Here is a 24,246-nt window from a genome sequence, read left to right as displayed (position 1 = left end):
TCGGCCATGGCCGGCACCCGTCCCACGGGGTCAGGCCTGGCTGTGCCCAGGCGCAGGTTGGGCTGGTGGGGCTGGATCCCATGCGAGCATCCCGATCTGGTGGGGCTGGATCCCATGCGAGCATCCCGATCTAGTGGGGCTGGATCCCAACCCGGTCGTATTGGATTCTACCTAAGCATTCCAGGCTGGTAGGGCTGCATCCCATCTGAGCACCCCGGGCTGGCAGGGCTGGATCCCATCCAAGCATCCCAGCCTGGTGAGGCCGGATCCCACCTGAGCATCCCAGGCTGGATCTCATCTGTGTGTCCTGGGCTGATGGGGCTGGATCCTACCTGAGCATCCCAGGCTGGCAGGGCTGGATCTCATCCAAGCATCTCAGGCTGGCAGGGCTGGATCCCATCTGAGCATCCCAGGCTGGCAGGGCTGGATCCCATCCGAGCATCCCAGGCTGGCAGGGCTGGATCCCATCCAAACATCTCAGGCTGGTCATACTGGATCCTACCTGAACATCCCCGGTTGGTAGGGCTGGTTCCCATCTGAGCATCCTAAGCTGGTGGGACTGTGCCTGGGCCTCAGCTGGTGAAGCCCCGACACGTTGCACAACAGAGAGGGGTGTGCGGGGGTTCCTGGGGCTGCCCCCAGCTCCAGGGATGGGCAGAATCCTGCCCTGGTCCTGGCCGTCCCCAGCAGGGATGGAGCAGTCCAGGTCCCATCACAGCCCTCCCAGCAGCAGGACTGCGGCGCCAGACAGAGGTGAGGGCACCACCAGCTCTGGACATGCCAGGGTTAGACCCCCAGGACCCACCGCTGTGCCCAACATCCATCTTCAGGGACACTGGGGATGACTCCAGGCTGGAATGGGAGCAAGAGAGGCAGGGCCTGGTGCGGGGAGCCAAGCAGAGCCCCCAGAGCAGGACGGGGCTGCAGGTCCCTGTGGGGCTGCTCCCCACTGCGCCCTCCCCACATCTCCCCCAAGCCTCCCAGTCCCAGTGGGATCGCTGCGCTCTGGGCTCTCGGTATGAAGTTTTATTGCCGACATGCAGGAGTAGTTTCGATGTAGTACAAAAATAATGTCTTTATACAAACTTTTTTTTCCTCTTTTTTTTTTTTCTTTTGTTTTCTTTTTCTTACATCAGGCTCCTTCCCGCAGCACGGCCCCTCCACCCGCACCCCCAGCACCACCCCCCTCTTCCAGTTTGCTTCCGAACAAGTGTGATTTACTGGCGATGACCGGTGCGCAGGAATACTGGGTGTGACGCAGCCTTGCAGAGTCCCCAGAATATTGCTTTAACTTTGGGTAAAAAGAAAAACGATGAGGTGGGAACAAGACAGGAGAAAAACCAGATGGAAAGAGCAGGGCCCCAGCTGGGGGCCAGGCCCAGGGGTGCTAAGGGCTGGGGTCGCTGCTCTGCTGCTGGTGGCCCAGGAGGGCGAGGGGCACACACCGGGGTGTGCCGGGACAGAGTGACCATCTTTACAATAAATAAGGCTAAGACTTTAGGCTACTGGCTCAGCCGGCTGGGGTTGGTGCAACTGTTCTAGTCTGTATTAGTGTTCACAATTCCCTGCCTGCCCGCTGCTGCCAAGCGGCTTCGGCGAGTTCGCAGGCAGGACGTAATGCCCGACACTGCCAAGGAGTTTCAGGTCAATCCCTACGTCTCCAACAAGGAGGAGCTGGAGGATTCTCAGGCTGGATGCACTCTGCTTTCCCGACCCTGGGCAAAAGACAGCAACATGCTACAAGAATTGCTACTCACTCCCTGCCTGCACTCACCTGGGTGGGCAGAGCTGACCCCAAAAAGCAGGGCCAGACCTCACAGCCGAGGCCACAGCCATCTCTCCTTGTGCCCAGGCAAGAGAGGGCGACGCTGGAGCCGGGAGCAGGGGCAGGAGGCAGCCAGAGAGCCGCTGCCTGTGAGCCCTGGGACCTCTGTGCGAGAACAGATCATCTGGCAAGACAGGCATCCAGTTCACAAAATGAGGCTCAGAAACAATCGGTCCTGTTCTCGGCACAGGCAAAACGCTCTTCCAGTGGCATTAGGTGACAAACCGGGACATCCTTCTCCCGCCTCAGCACCACACAGGAACAACAGATGCAGCCCCAGGTCAGCACGGCAAGACAAGCTGGGGAACACACACAGTAGAGACTTCAGCCAGCCCCTTCCTAATTCTAGGCAGATTATTCTGGGAAGCTTTTTCACATTATAACTCATATATTATATCTGTACCACAACTGAAGTGTGAAAACGCTAAATCAGAATTAATGCAATTTTAACTGCACCTTAGATAAGCTACTGAAAATTAAGATTAAATCATACATCCTTACGAAACTAAAAGAATCAGTGAAAGGTGGGAAAGAGGTCAGAGGCCACGCCGGGCCGAGTCCTGCAAAACCTTTGAACTGTGGACAAGATCCGATTCTCTGCAGCGACTGCCTGCAAGGACGACTCAGCCCGAGGCGGCGGTTGGGCTCTCCGGGCAGCCCTGCTCACAACAGGTACCCGGGAGCTCTTCGTGTCGCTCACAAAGGCCTCGGCACGCTGCGGCCCACACACGGCCACCAAGGGATGGACACCACAGCCAAACTGGGTGGCACGTGGAGGACAAAGATTTGATGCAGATGAAAAGGGAAGTGGGAAGCTTCAAGAAATTCTTCCTTTCAAGAAACCCCGATAAATCTAAGCTTATTCAAACCATATGGAGCGAATGCAATCAGTCAACTCTCCGTACTGCACAGCTGCGCGACTCTTACGCCAGCAAACCAGCTTCACCCTTGGTAGTCTTCTTTCCCACAGGCTTTGCTCGATCCAGAGAACAGCATGGTTAAAAAGACAAGAGAGGTAGATTACAGTCATGATTAAAAGCAGATTAGTCATCTAGGCTTCGATTTAAAAAACAGATTCCAGAAGATGCCAAGAGGTTGCTGCTTCCAAAACTAGCTTTTTCAGAAGTCTTCTCTCTCCAGAGCGAGTGTGAGTGCGTGTCCCTGAACAGAGCTCAGAAGAATTGCTACATTATTCTCCATCACGGGACACTGGTATTGCTGTTGAGCTGTAGTAGGCGACGTGAAAGGCAGACTGCAGGATGGTGCTTGTGCTCTCGGATGTGTGGGAAGCTACTTCCGAAGGTATCTCTGGGCCAGGATAGCTGCGTCCAAAGGGTTCATGGGTTGGGCATCGTGGCCCAGGCGTCGCACTGGGGGGATGTTCCCAAACTGCCGCTTCTGTAGGAAGCTCTTGGCCTCATGCAAAGTGTTCTTCTCCTCAGCCAAGAGCAGCTGCTGCCTCATGTAGTTCTCAAACTCGTACTGTGAGCACTCCTCCGTCACCTTCACCTGCGAGAGAAACAGCCTGTCAGGGCCACAGTGACCAGCAGTGCCCCACAGCCCCGCTCCAACGGTCCTGAGCTGCCACGGGAAAATCGGAATCTTAACGAAAGATCCGGACCTGCTGCCAGATGTACAGGCAGGACTCCCTGTGTGTCACCAGGAACAGGGGACGGGAAACCTCAGTGGCTCTGTTCTGATGCAGCTCATCCCAGCTCTGCCAGATATTTGGGGGGCTGCAGCTGTTTGACTCCAGTTCTCCCATCCCCTCGAGCCCAGGGCAGGGATTTCCGATAGCAACCTCGGCTGAGGCATCGCCCCTACAAGCAATTGCTCCAAAAGCTCCTACAAGGCTGTCCCCAGGCAGTGAGGTCACCGGCCACCACTTCCAACACAAAATATATTGGCAAGAAAACAGGATGTTTGCTCCTATTGCAGAGCTCACTGGGGAGCCTGAGCCAACGCTGCTACCTCTTCCCGCCTCTCCCAGCACATGCAAACTCTCAGCTGCGTGAGACAGCAAATGCTGCTTGGAGACGAGCAACCTGGGGCCGGTGAGCTCACTTCCGAGGCAGCATGGACAGCTGGATGCGACTCCTGGACTCGGCAGCACGAGCTGTTCCTTCTGCTGCACAAGACTGTGATGGACTCGGCTGCAGGCAGATCCTCCCCTCACCAGCTCGGGGGCCACAAGGGGCTGCCGTCTCTTTCCATTACAGACAGTGGGCATGGGAAAAGCAGTTCTGTGGAGAGGAAAAGGAGGAAAACCTACCTCTTGGGGGTTTTCAGGGTTAGCCACTTGGTCATCGATGTCCGGCACCACTTGCAGAGGGCCACTCAGCGAGGACATGGACTGCCTGGGGGAGAGCACAGCATTAAGGACTCATTCGGAGCACAGCGCTGTCGAGATGCCACACTGGCTACTGCTGCTAAAGGATGCTATTCCAAACTCAGCGTCCCCGGTATGAAATCATGTTATAATCTCAGAGCTGCTTCGTTTTTTTTTATTATACAGGATGTGGAACTCTTAACTCTTTCATAGGCAGGAGAGAAAACAGTCACAGCTCCAAAAATCACAGACCACTGCTGACTCAACAGGCAGCACAAGAGCTTTGCCCGGGCGTGCTTGTGTGGCACAGAGAGATGGTGACAGGGCTGACAGAGAGGGCTGCACCGAGCAAACACCACCCAGGATCCATTTCTGCTGGAGTGCGCTACCGGAATCCCATCCCAGTTGGTTGATGCCAGTCCTGGGGGCAGATTTACCCTCAAAAGGCACCCCCATACTCTGCACGTGTAGTGTTCCCACCTATAACGGCATCTCCTGCTCTTCGCTTCTAGAGATCTCATGCTTGTTTTTACTTAATGAACAATACAGTGCTAATTACAAGCTTGGAAGGTGTCTGCATTTGTACATGTAAGATGTTTCTGACCATTAGACTTTAAAAATAAATTCAGGGAGGCACAGCACAGGCCCTCCTGTACCCCAGCACCGCTTTGTGACGTTATTGCTTTCCAGATTCCAACCTTGGTCACAAGGACAACCGTTTGCACAGGCTGCGCCAGTTGTATCCATCAGCAGACACCAGCGATCGAGACACAGGTTTTAAAGCCTTTTTGGCAGTTCTCAGATCCTCCTCTGGTGTCCTGTTTGGCAGCCGCGTTTGGCCACAGCTGCAATAACACAGCCTGCGGCTGGAGCCGCCATGTTCCCCTCTCCCTCCCCTCGCACATACCACGATGCTATGATGGAGCTGAGAGAATCCAGCACTTCAGAAGCTGTCAGACGCTGCTGCGGATCCAAGACCAGAAGTTTTCGGATCAAGCACACAGTGTTTTCTGAGACCCGTCCATCCCTGGGAGAGAGAATCACGGTGAGACCGAGCACTTGAGGTGGGCAGAGGCCACAGCAGGACGGATGTGCTGGGAGCAAAGGAACCAGAGGAGCCACTGTTGCTCTCAGGCACTAAGAGAAGGGCTGTACTCACTCAGGGATGGTGTACTCGGCAGCCTTGATTTTGCGGAAGAGCTCCTGAGGTATGCTGTCGTAGAAAGGGAACTGACCATAGAGCATGGTGAAGAGCACCACGCCCAACGCCCACATGTCGCTAGGTTTTCCACGGTACGGCCGTCCTGCAGGCAGCAAGGAGAGAAAAGCAACAGGATTAACGACACCGCTCACCTCAGCAGCCCACCAGCAGCAGGAAAGGCATCGCAGCAACGTCCGCATACACTCTTTTTTTCTTTCCTAGGCATTAATCAAAATGTTCAAGACTTCCTATGGCACCAAGAACCTCTTTCAAAGGTACATCCTTTGCAAATAAGCAAATTAGTCATCTGCACACGGATGTCTTCCCTTTCCTACTCCGCCTGAATGGCCTTGATGTGACCCAAGAGCGTCAAGGGATTGGAAGAACTGTGCTGGAGTTCACGCTTCCCTCCCTTTCGCCATTCCTGCGGACTGTCATCGCTGGGAGCGTGAGCCTTGCAGGCGCCACAGATGCACCTTGCTGTGAAGTCTGGGACAAAGCAGAAGAAAACTCAAAAGCCAGGAAGCACAAGGCATGAAGCGATAGGAAATGAGAAGAGTAAGTGTTCTTCAAGTGGTCCAACACCAATGCCAACCTCACCACTGCGGCTGCAAAGAGATTCATGTGGAAGTGTAGTCTAAGACTCACCGCACGCGGCGCAGACGGAGCCCAATGAGATAGGACTCTGCCTCGGGGTGGATCCAGCACACGGAACCTGCTCTGAAGCCAAGGAGGGTACAAGCAGTTGCCTCCCCTGCGCGGCGCCTACTGCAGCCCTGTTTTTGATGGAAAGGCTGCTTTAAAGCCCCTTCAATCGCACAGTAACTCAAACAGGAGCATGCACGAGTGTCAAGAACCTCAACTCCAGCGCTGTACCACAGCACAGGACTGAGGGAATGACTTCCTCTGACTCACGCAGTGAGTCACTGCTGCAGCATTTGTTATTTGTACTAATTATTCTTTGCTTTATATGCTCAAAAAAAGGCACCTATCCTTCCTCCTCCAGCTTTTCCTGCTGTGACATTTCAGCAGCCATAAAATGCAAGCCATCTCTTAGCAGCAGACAGCTTCTCCTGGAGACCTAAACCAGTGATTAATTCTTCAGGCGTTTTAGCTTCCTTTTGCACAGGAGCATTAGGAATACAGACAGAGGGATGCTCAGCATCTGAAGGTGGTGGTGAAGCCTTAGATGTCCTCAAGTAACTCTTCCCTTGATTCTTGGAGGGGAACTGCAGACTGAGCCATTTTGGAAGAGCATTTTCAAGAGCGCAGGATGAGGCTGCACAGAGACCTCATGGTGAAGGGTTGGTCCCAAAGACATGAGCTGGAACACAGAGCGATTGCACCACAAGCTGTAACAAAGGCTGCTCCTTGCAGGGTCCTGGACAGCTTTCGCTGTCAGTGAAGTCAAAGCCAGCCTGTTCAGTGCCCTGTGGTGTGTGGGCTATGGACAGGCCAGTCCATGCTCCAACAGGAGAGCCGTGTGAGGAATCGCAGGTGCCTGCACAGCCGGAAGGGAGGTAACAGGGCTGCAATCCAGGCCAGAACAGTATCCTGGATGAGCAGGAAGGAGTAGCTCCACGTAGCTGTTACCAGAGCCCAGCCACTTGAGCTACTACTGCTCCAAGCTCCTGCAGAGCAGTTGGCTCGCATCACCCATCTGGTTCTAAGGGCCTCAGGATATCCTGCAGAACAGGAATGGCCTGGAAAAAACACCCTTCCACCTCCCCGCCTGCCTCTGCTCCCTTCCTGGCTTAGTTCTGCCCAGGAGGGAAGCAACCTCAAACCTGCCTGGCAGATCCCGACGGAAGAGCTGAGCTACATTTACTGCTCCTGCCTGTGAACCTGACAGCAAACTTCATGAGGGGAGTCCACTGGGGCTGGGAATTTCCAGCCTGACTCCCCCTGAGGGCATTTCTGAAACCAAATAGCTTGGGATACCATAATGGAACAACTCAAATCTTCAGCAGAGGTGCTTTCAGTATTCCAGATGTTATCCTCACATAAATAAATGTGATAGATGAGCACGGATCCTGGCTGTGTGCACACCAGTGAGTGGTGCTGCTGACTTGTCCAGAAACCAGTTGGTACTGGTGAACCACCATCCACAGTTCCAGGCAGTTTCCCATCATCCTAATGCTTGCTCGGCTGTGTTAATGGATCACCCTTGGCCTGTGGGATGCATGAAGGATGATCGCAGACTGTATCCTGCACTTCAGCTCCATCCAAAGGGAATTTTATCTGTACTCACAAGGAGTAGCCCACAACGTCAGCTAACGCGCAGTAACTGGAGTCTATATAAACTGAGAGAGAGATGATTCTGATGCGCAGTTCCAACTGCCAAAGCAACTTTCATTCTCCTCTAGCTCACCTGGATGACAGCAAAGAAGCCTCCAAATCTACCCTGCAAACGATACCTGGGTCACTGCCCTGACAAACAGGACACCCACTGCCTGCCCAGCTACGGCAAGTGCAGCAGAGTGCATTGAAGAGGAAACTCCTGAAGCAGCTCAACAGACAGATCTGTTTCTGCGAGTCCGATGCACTGGAAACAGTTAAAAGGTGGGAGAGCATTAGGGAAAGCTGTTCTTTGCCAGACTCTTGCTTACGGCCTCTCCAGGAGACAAGGCATAGGCCAGACTGCCGGAGACAAGACAGAGCCCAAACTGGCTGCTGCTCTGGCTTGGTGTCATCATTCCTTTACTTTTAAATAACTCCTCTCCATCGGCCCAGGAGTCGCCTGGAGGGTCAATAGTTCCCTTCTGGAAGCAAGCAGCAGCTGCAGCAACTGCTCCTCTTAGTGTACGGCCTGGAATACACTGACATTACACTGGGATTTGGACTGCCTGCCTCACAGGCAGGGGATTTACCTGCAGCTTAAGGGAAGCCTCAGGAACAAGATACAGACGTCGGAAATGGAACATCTTGTCTGCAGCCGGACTTATTTAGAAACAGGCAGGGAGCTTTTAAGTAGCTTTGAAGTTAAGACTAGCCTTAAGAAAAATACTTACACTCGCTCATTCTCTCCATACTTTCCCAGCTAGAAAAAAAACCAGACCCAGTCTCATAATTGGACCCTAATTAAGAGGCTCCACGTTACATATTGGAACGGAACTAGGTAGTTTGCATTGAATGTCAAGAGGCACAAAGAAATGTAACGAGGGGGCTGCTTACCGCTAAGTACATCTGGGCTGATGTAGGCAGGGCTCCCTCGCTGGTCTTTCAGCAGGTCATCTTCACTCACGAGGTGCTTCCCGAGACAGAAGTTTGTTATGGTTATTCGATGAGTCCTGGGGAGAATCAGAAGGCACCAGTGAACCATGAGCCAAATGGCACAAAGAGAGGAAGCCAAAACCAAAACAGAGGTGTCTACTGGGCCTTTTGGGCAGCTTGAAGTGCTGGGAAAAGACAAGCAGAGCTGTAAGATCAGCTCCCTCTCAGTGTGGAGGGATTCCACTCTATTAGCACAGCTTCCAGGATTCTTACAGAGGGAATAAGAGAATGACCAGAAAACCACTGTCTAGCAGATTTCTATACCCTTGAAAAGGATTACACAACGAGAGCCTGAGAGCATGAATTAAGTCAAAACAACCAAGAAATATTTCCAGCATATCATTCAGACAAGTGAAATAAAATCAAGCGTGCGTTGGCAGTGGAGAGTTGATTATTAAGACAGAGAAGTGTTTGAGAAGTGTTAGCTTTGACTGTCAAGAGACTGCCCTGGCTGAAAAACGATTTACAGGATTTGTTAAAGATTTCAAAGACCAAGTGTTCTAAGGAAGACAAAAACATTCAGGGTCACTTGGTTTTATTTAGTCACTGAAATTTGATCTAATCTGTCATGATCCAACTATCGCACTGGCTAAATGGAGAACCTGAAAGGCTTTAACAACCACATCCCGCAGGGGACAACATCTGAGGGATCTTCACTAGTCCAGGGTGTAACACACCCGGTTTAGACTCTGCAGTGACAACCAACCACCGTCATTCCCCAATCAACAGAAAAGACCTGGCTCTTTTGTGAGCAGCACTGGAACAGAACAAACATTTCTAATCAGCCCAAATGACTGCTCCTCTCCATGGTGATCTATTCTTATGTCTCACCCACCCTTTAAAATGACTCACTGCCGTAGAGGCCACAGTTTCTCCTCAAAATTGATGGTCTCGCTAGTAAAAAGCACAAACAGCATGTAATACAAGGAATTACTTTGGAAGTGTGTTCACAAAGCTTCAAATCCCTCCCCCTTTTTGCTAGGGGGGGGCCCTCTGTGTGGCTCTCTCAGAAGGATGCTCCACTCCACACGCTGCTCAGAAAAGAAGGGAAGCTCTGAGTAGATCCTTTTAAGTGGCAACCTTTGTTTGCCTCTTCCTAGCAAGAACGGGAATCAAAGAAGCCAGCGGTAGAGATTTATTTTAAAGCAACTCTATAGGAATGACTCAAAACAATTTACAGGCAGCTCTGAGAACCACTCACTGCTGGGAGGAAGGGGGGAACTGAAAAGCCCAACCTCACTGTGAAAAGTATTTGCTTTCAAACAGCATTAGGGAGGAGAAAAAAAGCAAGCGGTGACCACAGTGAACCAGCACGCTCTGCACAGGCCCTGGAATCCTGCAGACCTAAAGCCTTCCAGCTTTTCATTCATTCCACAGAAAACCAGACAGTGTGAAAAGACAATGAATTCTGCTCATTCTTAAAGTCACTGCAAAATATTTAGCTAGTAATTTAATACTGAAGGACACAGCGGAGTATCTGAACTAGAACTGGCTTGCCAATTAAACTGCATAACCCAGGACAACTAAAACAACTTCAAGGAGCCCCAAAAGCCAAGTGCACACCCCCAGCTGCCTCTTGATCCTTCTGACCTCGTGCCCCACTGAGACTGTTTGCCCCACTGTGAGCAGGCCGGGCCCTCCTGCGTCTGCACGGCATCCACGTTGGGCACCAGGGATTATAAACTGAGGCTTGCACCAAACCAGCTAACGGGAACAAGGAAGCCATTTCAAGCACAAATACAGACTAGACAGAAGAACTGTTGTGTAGATAAGTAAATATTATACTGCCAGCAAAAACAGAGCAGTGCAGCAGTCGAAGATTTAACACTGCCGTGATTATAGTGGAGACTGCAGTGTTGGGAATTCCTTCAGCATGATGGAAAGGGAATTATGTGAACAGAACCATCTACCACATTTTAATATATATAAATACACACACAGAGAGATAAAGTGTTTCTCTTGCAGGTTTCTGAATGACTATAAAGTTTAGTTTTCAGAAGCTAGAATCCAAAAAGAAATGCTGACATGTGGTCACTAAGAGTGGAAGAGTAAACCATCTAGGCTGGGTTCAGGTCGTTTCTGGAGATTAACTTGTATAATTTTGAATTGGATTTGTTTTTCATAGAATCATAGAATCACTAGGTTGGAAAAGACCTTCGAGATCATTGAGTCCAACCGTACCTGCCCACTACTAAATCATACCCCTAAGCATTTCCCCCACCCTTCTCACACGAGAGCGCTCTCAACAAGCGCTGCCTTCAGTTGTGCTTCTAATAGAAATCTGTTTCAGGGAAGAAACGTGAGGCTACTGCCAGAACAGCAGCTTTCCAGCAGACTTACCTTTTGTTTAGCACCATGTTTCCTAGTTTCAAGTCTCTGTGCACAATATTTTTCTGTAAAACACACAATAGTATTAACACGTTTGTTAATATTAACATGTTTGTTATAGAAGTATAAATTCGATACTTGGACAAAAGCACTTAACCATGTTTTGAAATCACATCACCTGCATTCTCAGAATAACCTAAAGCGAGGCTTCTAGTCAAGGTGCACCCTGGGGACTTTGTGCACTTCATTGTTGATCCCGGTTAGGAGGACAGAACAAGCAAATTTGCTGCTTTGAACACACAAACAGCCTTGACCAAAACAAAGAGGCCTGAAACGTAGGTGCTCAGGCTCAGTAAGACCAATACGCTGAGCATTTCCTCAAAACAGACACACTTTGCTGCTCTGCTGAGGAACGACGGGCGTCCCTCGTCACAGGGTAAGAAGTCAAACATTGGCAGAACCTGGTTTTGTTACAATAATTTCTAGTTCATTGATCTCACACTTCTAGCTTGAAGTTCTGATCTCAGAAACCACTTCTTACATTGTGATTTGTTTTGCTTCAAAAGGAAATAGCTTGAAGTGTTTCCTGTATTTGACTACCCTCTGCTCTCCTCTTTGACCACTCTTTGCTGCCGTTACCAACGCTGTAGTTTACCTCACCTGCATTTTGTCCAGCTCGCCCCCTCTCCACAGTCAACAAGCTATGTTATCACTGAGAAACTTGTAGGGAGGGGAAAGAAATGCTCTTTTATAGCTTTGAGCATCAAGTCTCAAGCAAAACTCTGTTACGAGGAAATAGCTGAGACACCCATCCTGTGTAACCTTGCCACTGCCTGCACGAGGAAGTTATAAAACCTCTATTATATGAATGTGGGAAAGGAGACTTCCAGCGCTGCAAAGGAGAATGAAGCTCACCTTATGTAATGCTTCTACCACTCGTACCACATCGTAGAATATCACTACCGTCTCCCGCTCGCTGAGCCTCTTCTCTTTAATGACATAATGCTGCAGATTGATCAGATCTGCTGTTTTGTCACTGAAATCATGGGCACAGAGACAGTCTAACACGAGACAAATGCGCTTCTTCATTTTTCTGACCATTCTATTGGCTTCTAGGTCTTCTATAATTTCACAAGCTCGGTCCTGCAGGGTGGCAAACAAATGAGCAATAGTTCAGGGAAGCTGTCGGGGCATAATGTACGTACACCCAAAGCACTAGAACAAACAACTACACGGTGATCTCAAAATAAGCAAATGCAATCACAGGGCTTGATCTTTGTCCCACGCTGGGATTTCAAAAAGATGATACACAATCTCTACTGAACAAGGCCAGAGAAAGTCGATGCTGTTTGACTCTACGCGTGTCAGCACTGGTGCTGTTCACATACAGCTCTTCATATAACACCTACAAAATCTCCACAGTGGCAGAAACTCTGTGAATACGAGGGATCCAAGACATTAACAGCGAGAAGAACAGAAATCTTAAGACGCAATTAACAGTTCTTCTCTAACACTAAGGAGGACATAGCTGAGTGGGACTTTGGTTTATTTAAGACACAGCATACGTGGCCTCAAGTGAAAAGTCCATTAACAAAATTTAACCAGGAAGCAAGGCAGCACCAACATCCCAACCAGTAATTCCCATCAGTCCATCACATCGGTGAAGGTGTTAGCAGCAGCACAATTCTTTCAACTTGGGACATTGATTTACCAGTTTAACTCGCTGAAACAGCTTCCTGGCAATTTTTCCCACCTTACAAGTCACCAAGAGACTGCGAAGCAGAAATTCAGTTCTAAAGGGTGCTCTATGGCCATGATTTGATTTGTCAGTGAAGCAGCTATTCTCCTCTCTGTGAAACAGGGACACAGGCTATGGAGTTCCACCACACAGGGTTCAGCAGAGCCCAGGTGCATCATCACAACAATGAGCAATCGCAGGGCATGCTACAGAGCATCCCATCCCACCTTTGAATGTTCTCATTTCCCAAATCCCAAACCCTGTTACACTCCACTTAACTCTCAAAAGCCCCTGTCAAGAACTTGTTTGTGTGAAGCAGCAGCAGTTAACCCCAACGGTGGGCTGCTAAATCTTGACACACAGGAACATGGTCAGCATTAAAGGCTTTTAATGTACTAACTGTTCATTAAACAAAAGCAGCTCAAGACAATAGCAATCACTGTCATTCCCCCAACCTGGATAGAGAGCAGCTGTACCTGAAAGAGCCCGTGATGATGGACCACTCCTTCCTGGTTGTGGAGCAGGGAAAGGAGGGAATACTCTGTGTGCAGCAGCATCTTGCCCTGTCGTTCTTCCTGGGTTTCTATTCCTTTATCACCCCTTTCTTCTAAGGTGAGAATCTTCAGGAAAAGGGAAAAGACTTTTACAGCTCCCAGTGCCCTCAAATCCCTCTCAGTTAACATATTCACTCATGTTAACAGCTGATGTAACTACTCTGATGTTTGCATAGTTGCCACCAAGCTGTCAGAGCTCACATCTGCATGGAATGCACAGCAGGAGCTTGATTAACACAGCAAAGAGGCTCAGGTGGCTTCTTGCAAAGTGTCCCAGATGATTTTTCATAGAATCATGGAATGGTTTGGGTCGGAAGAGGCCTTAAAGCCCATCCAGTTCCATCACCTCCTACTAGATCCGGTTGCTCCCATCCAACCTGGCCTTGAACACCTTGAGGGATGGGGCAGCCCCCACTTCTCTGGGCAACCTGGGCCAGGACCTCCCCATTTTCCCCCTCTTCAGGCAGAGCAGCACAGCAGCCGTGGAGGCCTCGTCTCAGGGTTAATCTTGACACCAGATCCATGCTGGACAGAACTGCCCTGCTGAGGGGAAGTTCCAGCAGCTGTTTTTGACAGAGCACCGGTTCAGCTGACGCCACACACTGCTGCAAGCGCTTCTGTTGCGAGAGATACAGAGCCTTGAAGACCTGGAAGCTCTGCATTTTGCTTACCTTTAGCTGATAAAAGTCATCTGTCCCATCCTTTCTTGCCAAACACTGAACAATACTTGGCACGGGGGAGTTACCTAAGCGCGGACCTAGCAGCACAAAGCAAAAACAGACTTGTTTTCCTTTAAGCAATGACTAACTCAGCATTACATCAGTATGCAAGTGTCACACAGTTTACATTAGCCTAAACTAAGTTCCTTTTTTTTCAGGCCAAGAGCATTCCCACAAATTACAATCTCAAGAAAAACAATGGTATTGAATTCTGAAACCTTTTTGGACAATGTTTCATTCGTTCACCTTCCCAAAACTCTAACAGAAAAAAAAAAAAAGCCTGAAAGAATGTGCTCTTTAACAAAGTTTAAGAATGTAGTTTAAAAAAAGAGAATGGTAAAAGCAAGGTCTCATTTATCTTACACGCTGTGCCTGCCTTGCTCTGTTAGTGTTCCAAACCTCCCCGATCTGATGAGCAGCAGAAGCTCTGAGGGTGCTGCTCTGCCTCACCAAGGGAATTGCACTACATTAAACATCTACTTTGCCTCATTTTATAGTGCTTTTATTTTCAGTTTTTCAATCAGCAGCTACGTTGAACACTGAAGAAGAAGAACTCCCTCGCCGCTTACCTAGTATAAAAGGGCCCGCTCTTTTGGCATTGTTTCCAGAAATCCCTGTACAAAGAGCTTTTGCCTTAGTGGATGTTTCCCCAGCTCCTCTGTCCGATGCTCGCCGCTTCATCCTTGGCTCTTGAAAGAGAAATATGACATTTGATGAGCAACTGAGTTCATTTCTTGCACTACCCCTTGTTTTGTACTGGAAGGCTTTCACCTACGGATGCTCTCATGTCTCTGCCTACTTGCATTTCCGCAGAGCAGCCATGGCTCATTACTGATAGACCTGTCGTGGGCTGGCGGCTTAAAGTGTTTTTGAAGGTATAAATCAGCCTCATTATGCAAAGCAACACTTCCTAGAACAGTTGTTCGAGACGCTCAGTGGGAACATGTCAAAATAATTAAGGCTTGTATTATGGCAAAAACAAGTTTGCAAATTAACAGATCCCAAAAAAAAACTCTGGAAGAAAATGCCCAAGTTATCCCGCTGTAGCGGTGTCTCCTCCTGATTCAGCTAATGGGCCTTTGTGGGTTCCTCCATGGAGGACCTCATGCTCAGCATCGCAGCCAGCTGAGTAACTCGGGAGGCTCCAGTCTGTTCCTCAAACAGCCAAGAATGCACAAAAATAGCCGACCACAAAAATGAACAATATCTTTCACCTCTTCCAGCAAGTGCACGGAAGACAAACATGGCAGTCACGATGAGATTCAGATAACTGAACAATGAGTCGTCAAAAATGCATTTTTAGTCTTAAAATGTGGCCCCCCTTTGTACCTCTTTAGGCTTCAACATCTCCATCTATCCCCATTCAGTACAGCTGAAATTTGAGCCCAACACAACTCTTATCACTTCAGTTTCCACGTGCAAGAAGTGATGCTGTGTTTAACACACTATTCCCTGCCTTTAATGGATTGTTCCAATGAAAGGAAACACTATGGTGTCAGGACGTGTGTCCTCTTGCACTGCCACTCCATGCAAAGAACAACTTAATCTACTTGACATGAATCTCATGCTTTGCACTCAAGTATTTATTCAAGGTCTACATATCACTACAATCCAGCACAAACAACTATAAGCTCAACTAACTCCGGCTTATTCAGGTAGTGAAGAAAACCCGATTTCCAATATGTATTTTTCTGCTGTTCAGACATCTAAAGAGGGTTTGAGGCAGCATTGCAGAACCAGTACTGAAAGGCCAAAACAAATTCAAGACTCCGATTACAACGCTTCTTCTTCAAATAAAAGTCTTATTTCGGTTTCGCAGGAAAAGGACCTCTCGTGATTGCTGCCGGGCCTTCACGTGCTGCACCCTCACTGCAAGCAATCAGCACTAAACTGGAGTTTTGTTCCCAGTACACTTCATCTTTACCTCTTGGAAAAAAGAGTTCCAAAGACAAACACAGAATCATGGAATCACTAAGGTTGGAAAAGACCTCTAAGCTCAGCTGGTCCAACCATTGGCCCAACGACACTGTGCCTACTAAACCATGTCCCCAGGTGCCACGGTCACATACTTTTTGAACCCCTCAAGGGATGGAGACTCCACCACCGCCTTGGCCAACCTTTTCAGTGCCTCACCACTCTAAGTAAAGAAATATTTCCCAATATCCAATCTAAACTTCCTTAGCACAACTTGAGGCTGTTTCCTCTCGTCCTGTCCCTTGAGAGAGACCAGCACCCACCTCGCTCCAACCTCCTTTCGGGAGCCGCAGAGAGCAGTGAGGTCTCCTCTCAGCCTCTCTTCTCCAGGGTAAACAGCCCCAGGGCCCTCAGCCACTCCTCAGAACACTATATAACACTATATCTCAATATAAATGCTTGTGCTATGACATTTCAAGGATTCTGACTTTTTTTTGAGAGGTGGAACTGAGCACAGATCTATGTTCTTACTGTAAGCAAGTCAAAAGCAATCCCCAGCAGCCCTCCCTAAGGCATTACTACAACAGACTGGGAAAATATTTCGGGGCTGTACTTATTTGCTTTATGACAGTCCCAGTGTTTCGCCACTTAAAGAGACTGACAGATCACCACACTTTGAATGGAGTTTACTCTTTCGACAGTCCCACCCTTTGTGTGGACACCAGAGTGATGTCACTGCGTTAATCCAGCTAGCAGTACCTGTCACCAGGATCAGAGATAGCACGGGAGATAAGGGGAGAAGCCTGACAGCAGACTTTGCACCTCTGCACTACCAACCTTCATCAGTCACTCTCATAGAGGCGTTACCAGGCCCAGCAAGCTGAGCAGGACAAAGTCTGAGCCCCATACACTCCTGGTTCCGTCCATTCTGCGTCCCTGACCTAATATTCGATTGCGCCTTATAAAATTCTCCACTCCTTGCATCACCCTCATCCCTGCTGGAAACGTATGAGTAAGATTTCCACTGGAGAAACCCCACCGCACAGAAACTCGGAGCTAACGACCGTTGTGCAATCTGGGCTGGATAGGAATCGCTGGTGCAAACGGCGTTATCGTAAACAACATAATCTAAGGACTCACGTAGTTCAGCATCAACTGTATCTTTACTCTTCTTCCAAACTAGGTTTTCCAACGTCTCAGGAGACAGAAGTCATCACCTTGGAGAAGGCTGGATGGTCGAAAGGTCGAGGACTCTGTAATGTGAAATGAGATACACTTGATGCTGCGGTTCTGGATTACTCTTGATTACGATAACGTGGTATGCACCATAACTTCTGCCACTCACAACAGCTGTGTTTATTTTGGCTTAGAAAGGGCTCGAAGCTCCTGATATCACATGAGAGAATAAAAGGGCTCTTGAAGTTCAGTCCCCAAAGCGTCACAGATGCAGCCTTGAGCAGCAAGAAAAATATGAGCGTCAACGATCTCAAGAGGGATTTTCTGATGTGAGAGCAGAAACAAACGCGCTCTCCATCCGAACCTCTGCCATGCAGCACGACTTTTTAGACAAAAGGTGTAATAAACCAAATGGTTTAAAATGACCCCACCGCTGTAAGTGGCAACATGAGTCCACAGCAGTTGTCAGCGCTCACACCCAGAGCCAGACGTGCCTGACAAGCAGTGCTCTGAGGCCATCCACCATCCTGGCCCCGACACACTTGGCCAGCAGCACCCCTGCTCCAGCACCTAACATCTTAAAACAGCAAATGGGCTGCTGCTTCGTCTCCTGACAACAGACTAGCTAAGCCTTCCCAGGACAGGCTTGCTTGGAGCACATGAGAGGGGATTTCTGCAGAGCACAAGGATTTCCTCCTCAGACACAATGGGCAGAGGGCAAATAATTAGTAACTGGAGCCCCACACACGAAGTGGTCACACTGCGGCACAGCTGGGATTTACAGTAGCCCCAAACTGGGAATTTAGAACACCTCCACAAAAGTCAAGAGTGCAGAGCATCCCCCAGCCCCTGCAGCAACGCCTCTGTCCACAGACAGCACTGCTTTCTGGTTCTCAAGAGTGAAAAAAGAATTTATCACTTTAACCTCAGCAGGTTCAGTCTGAAGAGAGAGCATCCAGCATCCCTGCAAAGAGCCAGAACAAAAGCATTCAGCCTTTAAAGCGCTCCTAGGGACAGGACTGTTGGTTGCTGATGTGGGGGGTTCACCATCCCCTCTCCCCAAACCCAAACGGTACAAACTGAATCCAACCGCCCCCACTCCTGTCCCGCCATCTGTAACACAAATGATCTCACACAGACAATAAGTCATCAGTCTAGCACAAAAAATTGTTAATTTTCATGTGGCGCATGCGATACATCAAACATCTCAGTGAAGAAGTGTCTACAGCTTCTCACTAGGCCAGCTGTGCCGTTAATAGAATTATTAATCAAATACTTTTGGAGACCTAGATGTAATATCTTTTAATTACGTAGCTGAAGGAAACTGTCTAATTCCCAAATTACTGCACCATGCTCTAGTGCCCAGCATAACAACAAAGAAAAACAAGACAGGAGGAAACTGCCCTTTTTGTCTCTAAAGAACTAGCAGGTCCTGCAGTCCAGCAGCCACAGCTAATAGTTGGAGCAGGACAAAAAGAAGTACCTTTGGGCGTTAACAGGATTACTCAGCAGTGCAGAAACGTGCTTAAACACCGGAGCAGTTGATACAGCTGCAACGATGCTTTCATAGAATGGTTTGGGTTGGAAGGGACCTCAAAGCCCACCCAGTTCCACCCTGTGCTGTGGGCAGGGACACCTCCCACTGGAACCAACATCCAACATCCAACATCCAACATCCAACATGGCCTGGAACCCCTCCAGGGATAGGGCAGCCACCACTGCTCTGGGCAACCTGGGCCAGGGCCTCCCCACCCTCACAGCAAAACATTTCTCCCCAAGATCTCATCTCCATCTCCCCTCTTTCAGCTGAAACCTGTTCCTCCTTGTCCTATCCCTGCCCTCCCTGATCCAGAGCGCCTCCCTAACTTTCCTGGAACCCCTTTCAGCACTGGAAGCTGCTCTAAGGTCTCCTCACAGCCTTCTCTTCTCCAGGCTGAACAACCCCAACTCTCTCAAGCCTGTCCTTGTACAGGAGGTGCTCCAGCCCTCGGGTATTCTCCGTGGCCTTCTCTGGACCTGCTCTAACAGATCTGTGTTCTTCCTGTGGTGTGGACTTCAGAACTTCCTGTGCTCTCTGTTGTTTTATCTTGCAACAAGGGGGGACGATGAGTCAGTCAGTATTTACTCTTTCTAGCGTGATGACTGTCAGCTCTGGAGCTGTCCCACCCCACTGCCACACGGCAGCTGCTCTCTGAAATCGGGTGATGGGATGAATCAGCAGCTGGGAACCAGCAGTGGATGATGGAGCCCACCAGTGTCTGCTGGAAGCTCAGGGTATCAAGGACAAGCTCCTTCAGCAAGAACCTCACACCACAAAAGGAAACTGGCCTCTGGAAGCCCAGGTGTCACAGCAGCAGCTCCTGCTTGTGCTGCTGCCAGCACTTTGGCACCTGAAACTGCTCCTGACCTTGAAACGCTGCAGGTGGAAACAGGACAGGGCTGTGCGGGAGTTGCAGGCAGGGCTGCTGGGTGGCCAGCTCGGGCGTGCACACAGGACACATGAATCACCGCTCCTTGGGCTTCGTCACAGCGCTCAAACCTCTGCAGCGGAGAGGCGGCACCCAGGGAAGCCTAGTATTGCTCCGTACTTGTGTATTGCTCCCTACTCGTGAATTACCCATCTCCCACCCCAGACAGAAGAGCTGCTACCCAACACACAAGCATTTCTACCCAGCTTTCCCTTCTGGGAGCAAAGCGCTGCAGCATTCAGGATGAAGCCGAAGAGCCAGTGTGGAGGCTTTTGTCCCATTTGCCCTCTCTCCTCTCCACCATCACCAGCAACGGCCAGCACTGGCCTCAGCTTTTGCAAAAACGCAGCTAAAAAACAGATTTGAATGAGCATTATCAGGCTGCACCTCGTACCACCCCAATAACACGCTGAGCAGTCTTTATCAGCAATGATTAACCAAAGTTCACATGGAAGCCTGGCTCGGCAAATTCCAGCTCACGAGCAGCAATATTGGATATGACCTAAAAACCTACATGAACATTAAATGAGTAAAACCTGGAGTATGGTCCGGCTTCCCAGTATGGGAACAAGCAGGTTGGTATCGCTGCGAGAGGCAGCAATCCCGGAGTGTTGCCACACACCTTCCCCAGGCAAACCTGGCTGGGGACAGCTCAGACTCGAGTCATCAGTGCTCCCAGGGACACAGGCTCGACTCCCAGTGGAAAAGCTTCCCCACAAACAGGCAGAGTTCGGATCAGCCAGGCCTGTGGAGCCCACTGGATGTGGGATTACAGGGAATGTTTGCCAGGCAGATCCCAGGCGTGTGGGCAGGATGAGCTGGGGTGGGCTCTCCTCCCTCTGCAAAGCACCGTGCTGGATTTGCTACAGAAGAACATTACCTTCAGTGAAGGCTTTGGAAGTTTAACTGTTCTGTAAGAGAAGCAATAATAAAAAAAGCGCTGATCAGATGACTCAGAGCTGCCAGCGCAGCCCATGCACCGCTGCGTGAGCCCTTCCGGGAAGGGAAGCCTTCTCCAGAAATACATTGGGGCCCTGACTCAGAGATTTCTTGGAAATGTGTGGAGACCCATTCAAGCTTCTTCCTTAAGCAAGACGTTTGCTCAAAACTAGAGGTAGGGTGTCTCTGACCAAAGGAGAAGGAAGAATTCCAAGGCAACGGTGCAGCGCGAGGGGTCAGGGCACTCCCACACCGCCAGAAGGCACCTGCTAAAGCAGGTGCTGGCTGAGCGAGCAGAGCTCTGCAAGCTGGGAGACACCAACACCCCTGGCAGCCCCTGCTCAGCCCACCCACTGGAAACCCTCCTTCCTCAGCCCTGCCTGCTGAGCACTTTGACCCCGGGTAGACGAGGAAGGCACAGCTGGCACCAAGAGGCTTTAGTGCTGAGGAAGCCCCATGCACCTTGTCTACAGCCCACACCCTGTGAAACCCCAATTTCACAGGGACAAAAAAAGCTTCCACAGGCCAAGTCATACAGCGGGGAAAGCAAATTCCTTCGTGGGGAAACTCTGAAGCACAGGATTCCAGCAACGTAATTACAGCGCAAGCAACCAACAAGCTGGGCTTTCTTAAAACCCTTGTGATGCATCAACACATGAGATAGCCAAGGACTCATCTCTGGGAGTTCCCTGCTTGGTTACACAAACACCAGCTCCACCTTAACCCTTTCGTGCTGAGCACAGGACACATCTACGAAGAAAAACGTCCGTTCCAACCCAGCAGCCTCAAGGCAGGGGCACATACAGCAAAGCACAGCCTGGAAATCCAACAGCCACACTCCACCAGCATCCGAGACCGCAGCCCTCACCCAGCACATGAGTTCCTCGCCTCAGGCTGCTCCCGTGCAGTCAGGCAGCCGTTCCCTTCGACATCACCATCACGCGAGGTGGGCGCTGTATGACGCGATGTTAGATTTTGTTTACAGCTTACACTACTATATACACTTAATATTCCACAACTCCACTGCAGCAGAACTTCCCTCGCGCGCACAAGGATTATCGCATGACTCACACACGTGCTGACACTTTCTTTACAGGGAGGCGCAGTCGCTGTTTTTAACGATAATCTCCTCATCTGGCCCTGACTAGATAGAAAGAAATATATTTACGGTATCTCGCCATGCGAGCGTTACTCTCATTTGTAGCACGAAAGCACGTTGCCACCCACTGCAAACTTACAAACGTGTATCTGACCGACAAAAAAAGGCTGTTTTCACATTGAAAATCACAAAGGGCATGGATTCTCCTCCAGTCCTGTATATGCCCAGAGTGCAGCCGCATGTAATGCATCCCCAGTTCAAGCTAAGCATGGTGGGCAGCTCAGGTGGAATCAAGAGAGCTGCCCCTAATCGAACAGCAGCAGAGTGCCTGCCAAGCTTCCCTCCATGCGGCTGCAAAGGGAGATGATTCCACAACATCCTGAGGATAAAAAGCAGCTGAACAAGAGGATGCTTTTTAGTGATGTGATTATGTGACCAAAGCAACAGCGCAGATGCCACAGTGAAACAAGAAAAGGAGGCAGCTCAAACACTGCAGAACTGGGGAAACTCATCCTGTGGGTGAGCCTTGATGTGCCCAATTACCCAAACCTGGGCACCCTGCGACCCCAGCCTCCTCCCCTCTGCTCTGAAAGCCCCACCACACCGGGCACTGCACTCTGCTCTCACTTCTCCACCCCTCTCCAGACATGAGATTACAACCCAAGACAATAGCCTAAAGCACTCAGCACCCCTGTACACAGCAGAATACATCGAGCCTACGCTTTAGGACTCTAAATGAGCAAAGAATTGTCAGCGCCAGAGGAGGGGGCAGCTGGCAGGAACAAGCCAAGCGTCACAGCCCTCCCATCAGGGCGAGGAGCCACAGGCTGGCTCTGACAGCATGCTGAGACCAGCAACACTGTCCCACACCACTGTGGCCATTCCCAAAGGCCACAGCCAACAGGAGGGACTGGGAACAAAGGGAATCCCCAAGCTGTCTTCTCCTCCTTGGGGAGCTCAAGCTCAGGCTGTGACACCTCACAGTTCTCCTCATGCTGGCTCTGGGGTACGGCCTCGAGCTCAGCCACACGAGGCTCCTCCTCGGAATGGAGCTCCCAAACTATTCGATTGAGGAATTCCTGCCTGGACTGAAAGCAGAACCAGCCCCGAATGCAGGGAACCGGCTCTCTCGGCCAGTCCCTAAGGAATTCCTGCCCAGATTGAAAGCAGGACCGGCCCCGAGTGCACGGAACCGGCCCCCTAAGCCGGTCCTTAAGAAATTCCTGCCCAGACTGAAAGCATAACCGGCCCCGGGCACAAGGAACGGGCTCCCTCAGCAATTCCCCACGGAATTCTTGCCCCGACTGAAAGCAGAACGGGCCCCGAGTGCTGAGAAGCGGCTTCCTCGGCCGGTCCTTAAGGAACTCTTGTCCAGACCGAAAGCAGAACCGGCACTAGGCACAGAACCGGCTTCCTCGGCCAGTCCTTAAGAATCCCTGCCCAGACTGAAAGCGGAACGGGCAGCGGGCACAGAGAATCGGCTCCTTCAGCAATTCCCTATGGAATTCTTGTCCAGACTGAAAGCGGAACCGGCCATGAGCGCAGAGAACCGGCACAGAGCACAAGGAACGAGCTCCCTCGCCAGTCCTTAAGGAATTCCTGCTCGGACTGAAAGCAGAACCGGCACCGAGCACAGAGAACCGGCTCCCTCGGGAAGCCCCGCAGCAGCTGCGCGGCCAAGGCCGAGCCCCGCCGCTACCGGAGCAGCACAAGAGCTTTACCAACCGACACCGCTAACTCCCCCCGGCCCCGCGGCCCACACCAGCGCACAGACCGCCCGGGAAGCCTCCACAGAGCAGCGGGAGGGCGCTGCCCGCAGGCCCCGCTGCCCCGTTCTGCCGAACAGAGGCTCTCCTGGGGCTGCGGGTGTCTCCTCGCGGTGCCCGTACCGCCCACTCCTCACACCCCGGCCCCAGGCCCGGCCCCGCCGCCGCTCACCCATGGCCCCGGGCCGGCGCGGCCGCCGGCGCCTCCGCAGCCCCAGGCCCGGCGCGGCTTCCGCTCCGCCCACTCCCGGCACCGGAAGTGGCGCACGCGCCGCGCCCCCCACGAGGGGAACGAGCGGCGCTGACTGGCCAGTGAACCAAACCGCGGCTGCGATTGGTGGAAAGGAGAGGGGAGGGCGGAGCTAACTTTGATTGACAGGCAAAGCGCGGAAGATGATTGGCTGCGGAGCCAGAATACGCGGCGCTGGTTGGCCGGTGGAGCCAGCGCGGGCTCCGATTGGTGGAGAGCCACGAAGGTGGGCGGGACTAACTGCGGGTGGCTTTGATTGGCAGGCGACGCGCGAAAGCTGATTGGCTGCCGCGTTAGGACTCTCGGCGCTGATTGGCTGCGCCGCTAATTCGAGGGCGCTGTGACTGGAGACGATGCGCGGGGTTTTCCCTCCAGCCCCGCCCACGAGCGCCCCCAGTCCTCAGTGCTTCGAGGCGCCACAGTGTGCCCTAGGGCTGGCACAGAGCTTTGAGATCATGGAATCCAACCATACCATCCCACTGCTCGCATGAGACCCCGCCTGGAGTCCCGTGTCCAGTTCTAGGGTTCCCAAAATGAGGACATGGAGGGGTTCAAATGGGTTGGAATGTCGCTTTTTCGCCCCAAAGCAGCCGCTCAGCATCTCCTCCATCACAGCACCGACAGCACCACGCCTGGTGCAGCCTTCCCAGGGTGTCGGAGCGATGTC

General features: G+C 51.0%; 1 protein-coding gene across 2 annotated transcripts; it reads right to left on the bottom strand.

Annotated features, from left to right (window-relative positions):
• Positions 1-1,170: 1,170 nt before the first annotated feature.
• STK40 (serine/threonine kinase 40) lies at positions 1,171-23,629 on the bottom strand. 2 transcript variants are annotated; one of them, XM_054086558.1, is made up of 12 exons: positions 23,502-23,629; positions 17,022-17,134; positions 14,537-14,656; positions 13,920-14,005; positions 13,171-13,314; positions 11,872-12,099; positions 10,969-11,021; positions 8,530-8,645; positions 5,314-5,458; positions 5,062-5,181; positions 4,098-4,182; positions 1,171-3,334 (listed from the first exon to the last, which is right to left on the bottom strand). In XM_054086558.1, the coding sequence occupies exons 3-12, from the start codon at positions 14,646-14,648 to the stop codon at positions 3,116-3,118; spliced, it is 1,308 nt and encodes a 435-aa protein (XP_053942533.1). In that variant the 5' UTR covers positions 14,649-14,656; positions 17,022-17,134; positions 23,502-23,629; the 3' UTR covers positions 1,171-3,115. The 2 variants fall into 2 exon arrangements, with proteins under 2 accessions (XP_053942533.1, XP_053942532.1); XM_054086557.1 differs by lacking the exon at positions 17,022-17,134 and having other exon boundaries at positions 23,502-23,574.
• Between the last annotated feature and the right edge of the window lie 617 nt (positions 23,630-24,246).

Source organism: Cuculus canorus, chromosome 22 (genome assembly GCF_017976375.1).
Source record: "Cuculus canorus isolate bCucCan1 chromosome 22, bCucCan1.pri, whole genome shotgun sequence".
NCBI classification, from domain to species: Eukaryota; Metazoa; Chordata; class Aves; order Cuculiformes; family Cuculidae; genus Cuculus; species Cuculus canorus.
The sequence above is the reverse complement of the archived record's forward strand: the minus strand, read 5'-3'. Positions and strand labels throughout refer to the sequence as shown.

Excerpts from the sequence above, each read along its gene's own strand:
- STK40 (XM_054086557.1), bottom strand. Across the intron at positions 11,022-11,871 it reads TGGTAGAAGCATTACATAAG|AAAAATATTGTGCACAGAGA; the intron begins GTGAGCTTCATT and ends TGTGTTTTACAG. Across the intron at positions 4,183-5,061 it reads AGCTCCATCATAGCATCGTG|GCAGTCCATGTCCTCGCTGA; the intron begins GTATGTGCGAGG and ends GCTCTCCCCCAG.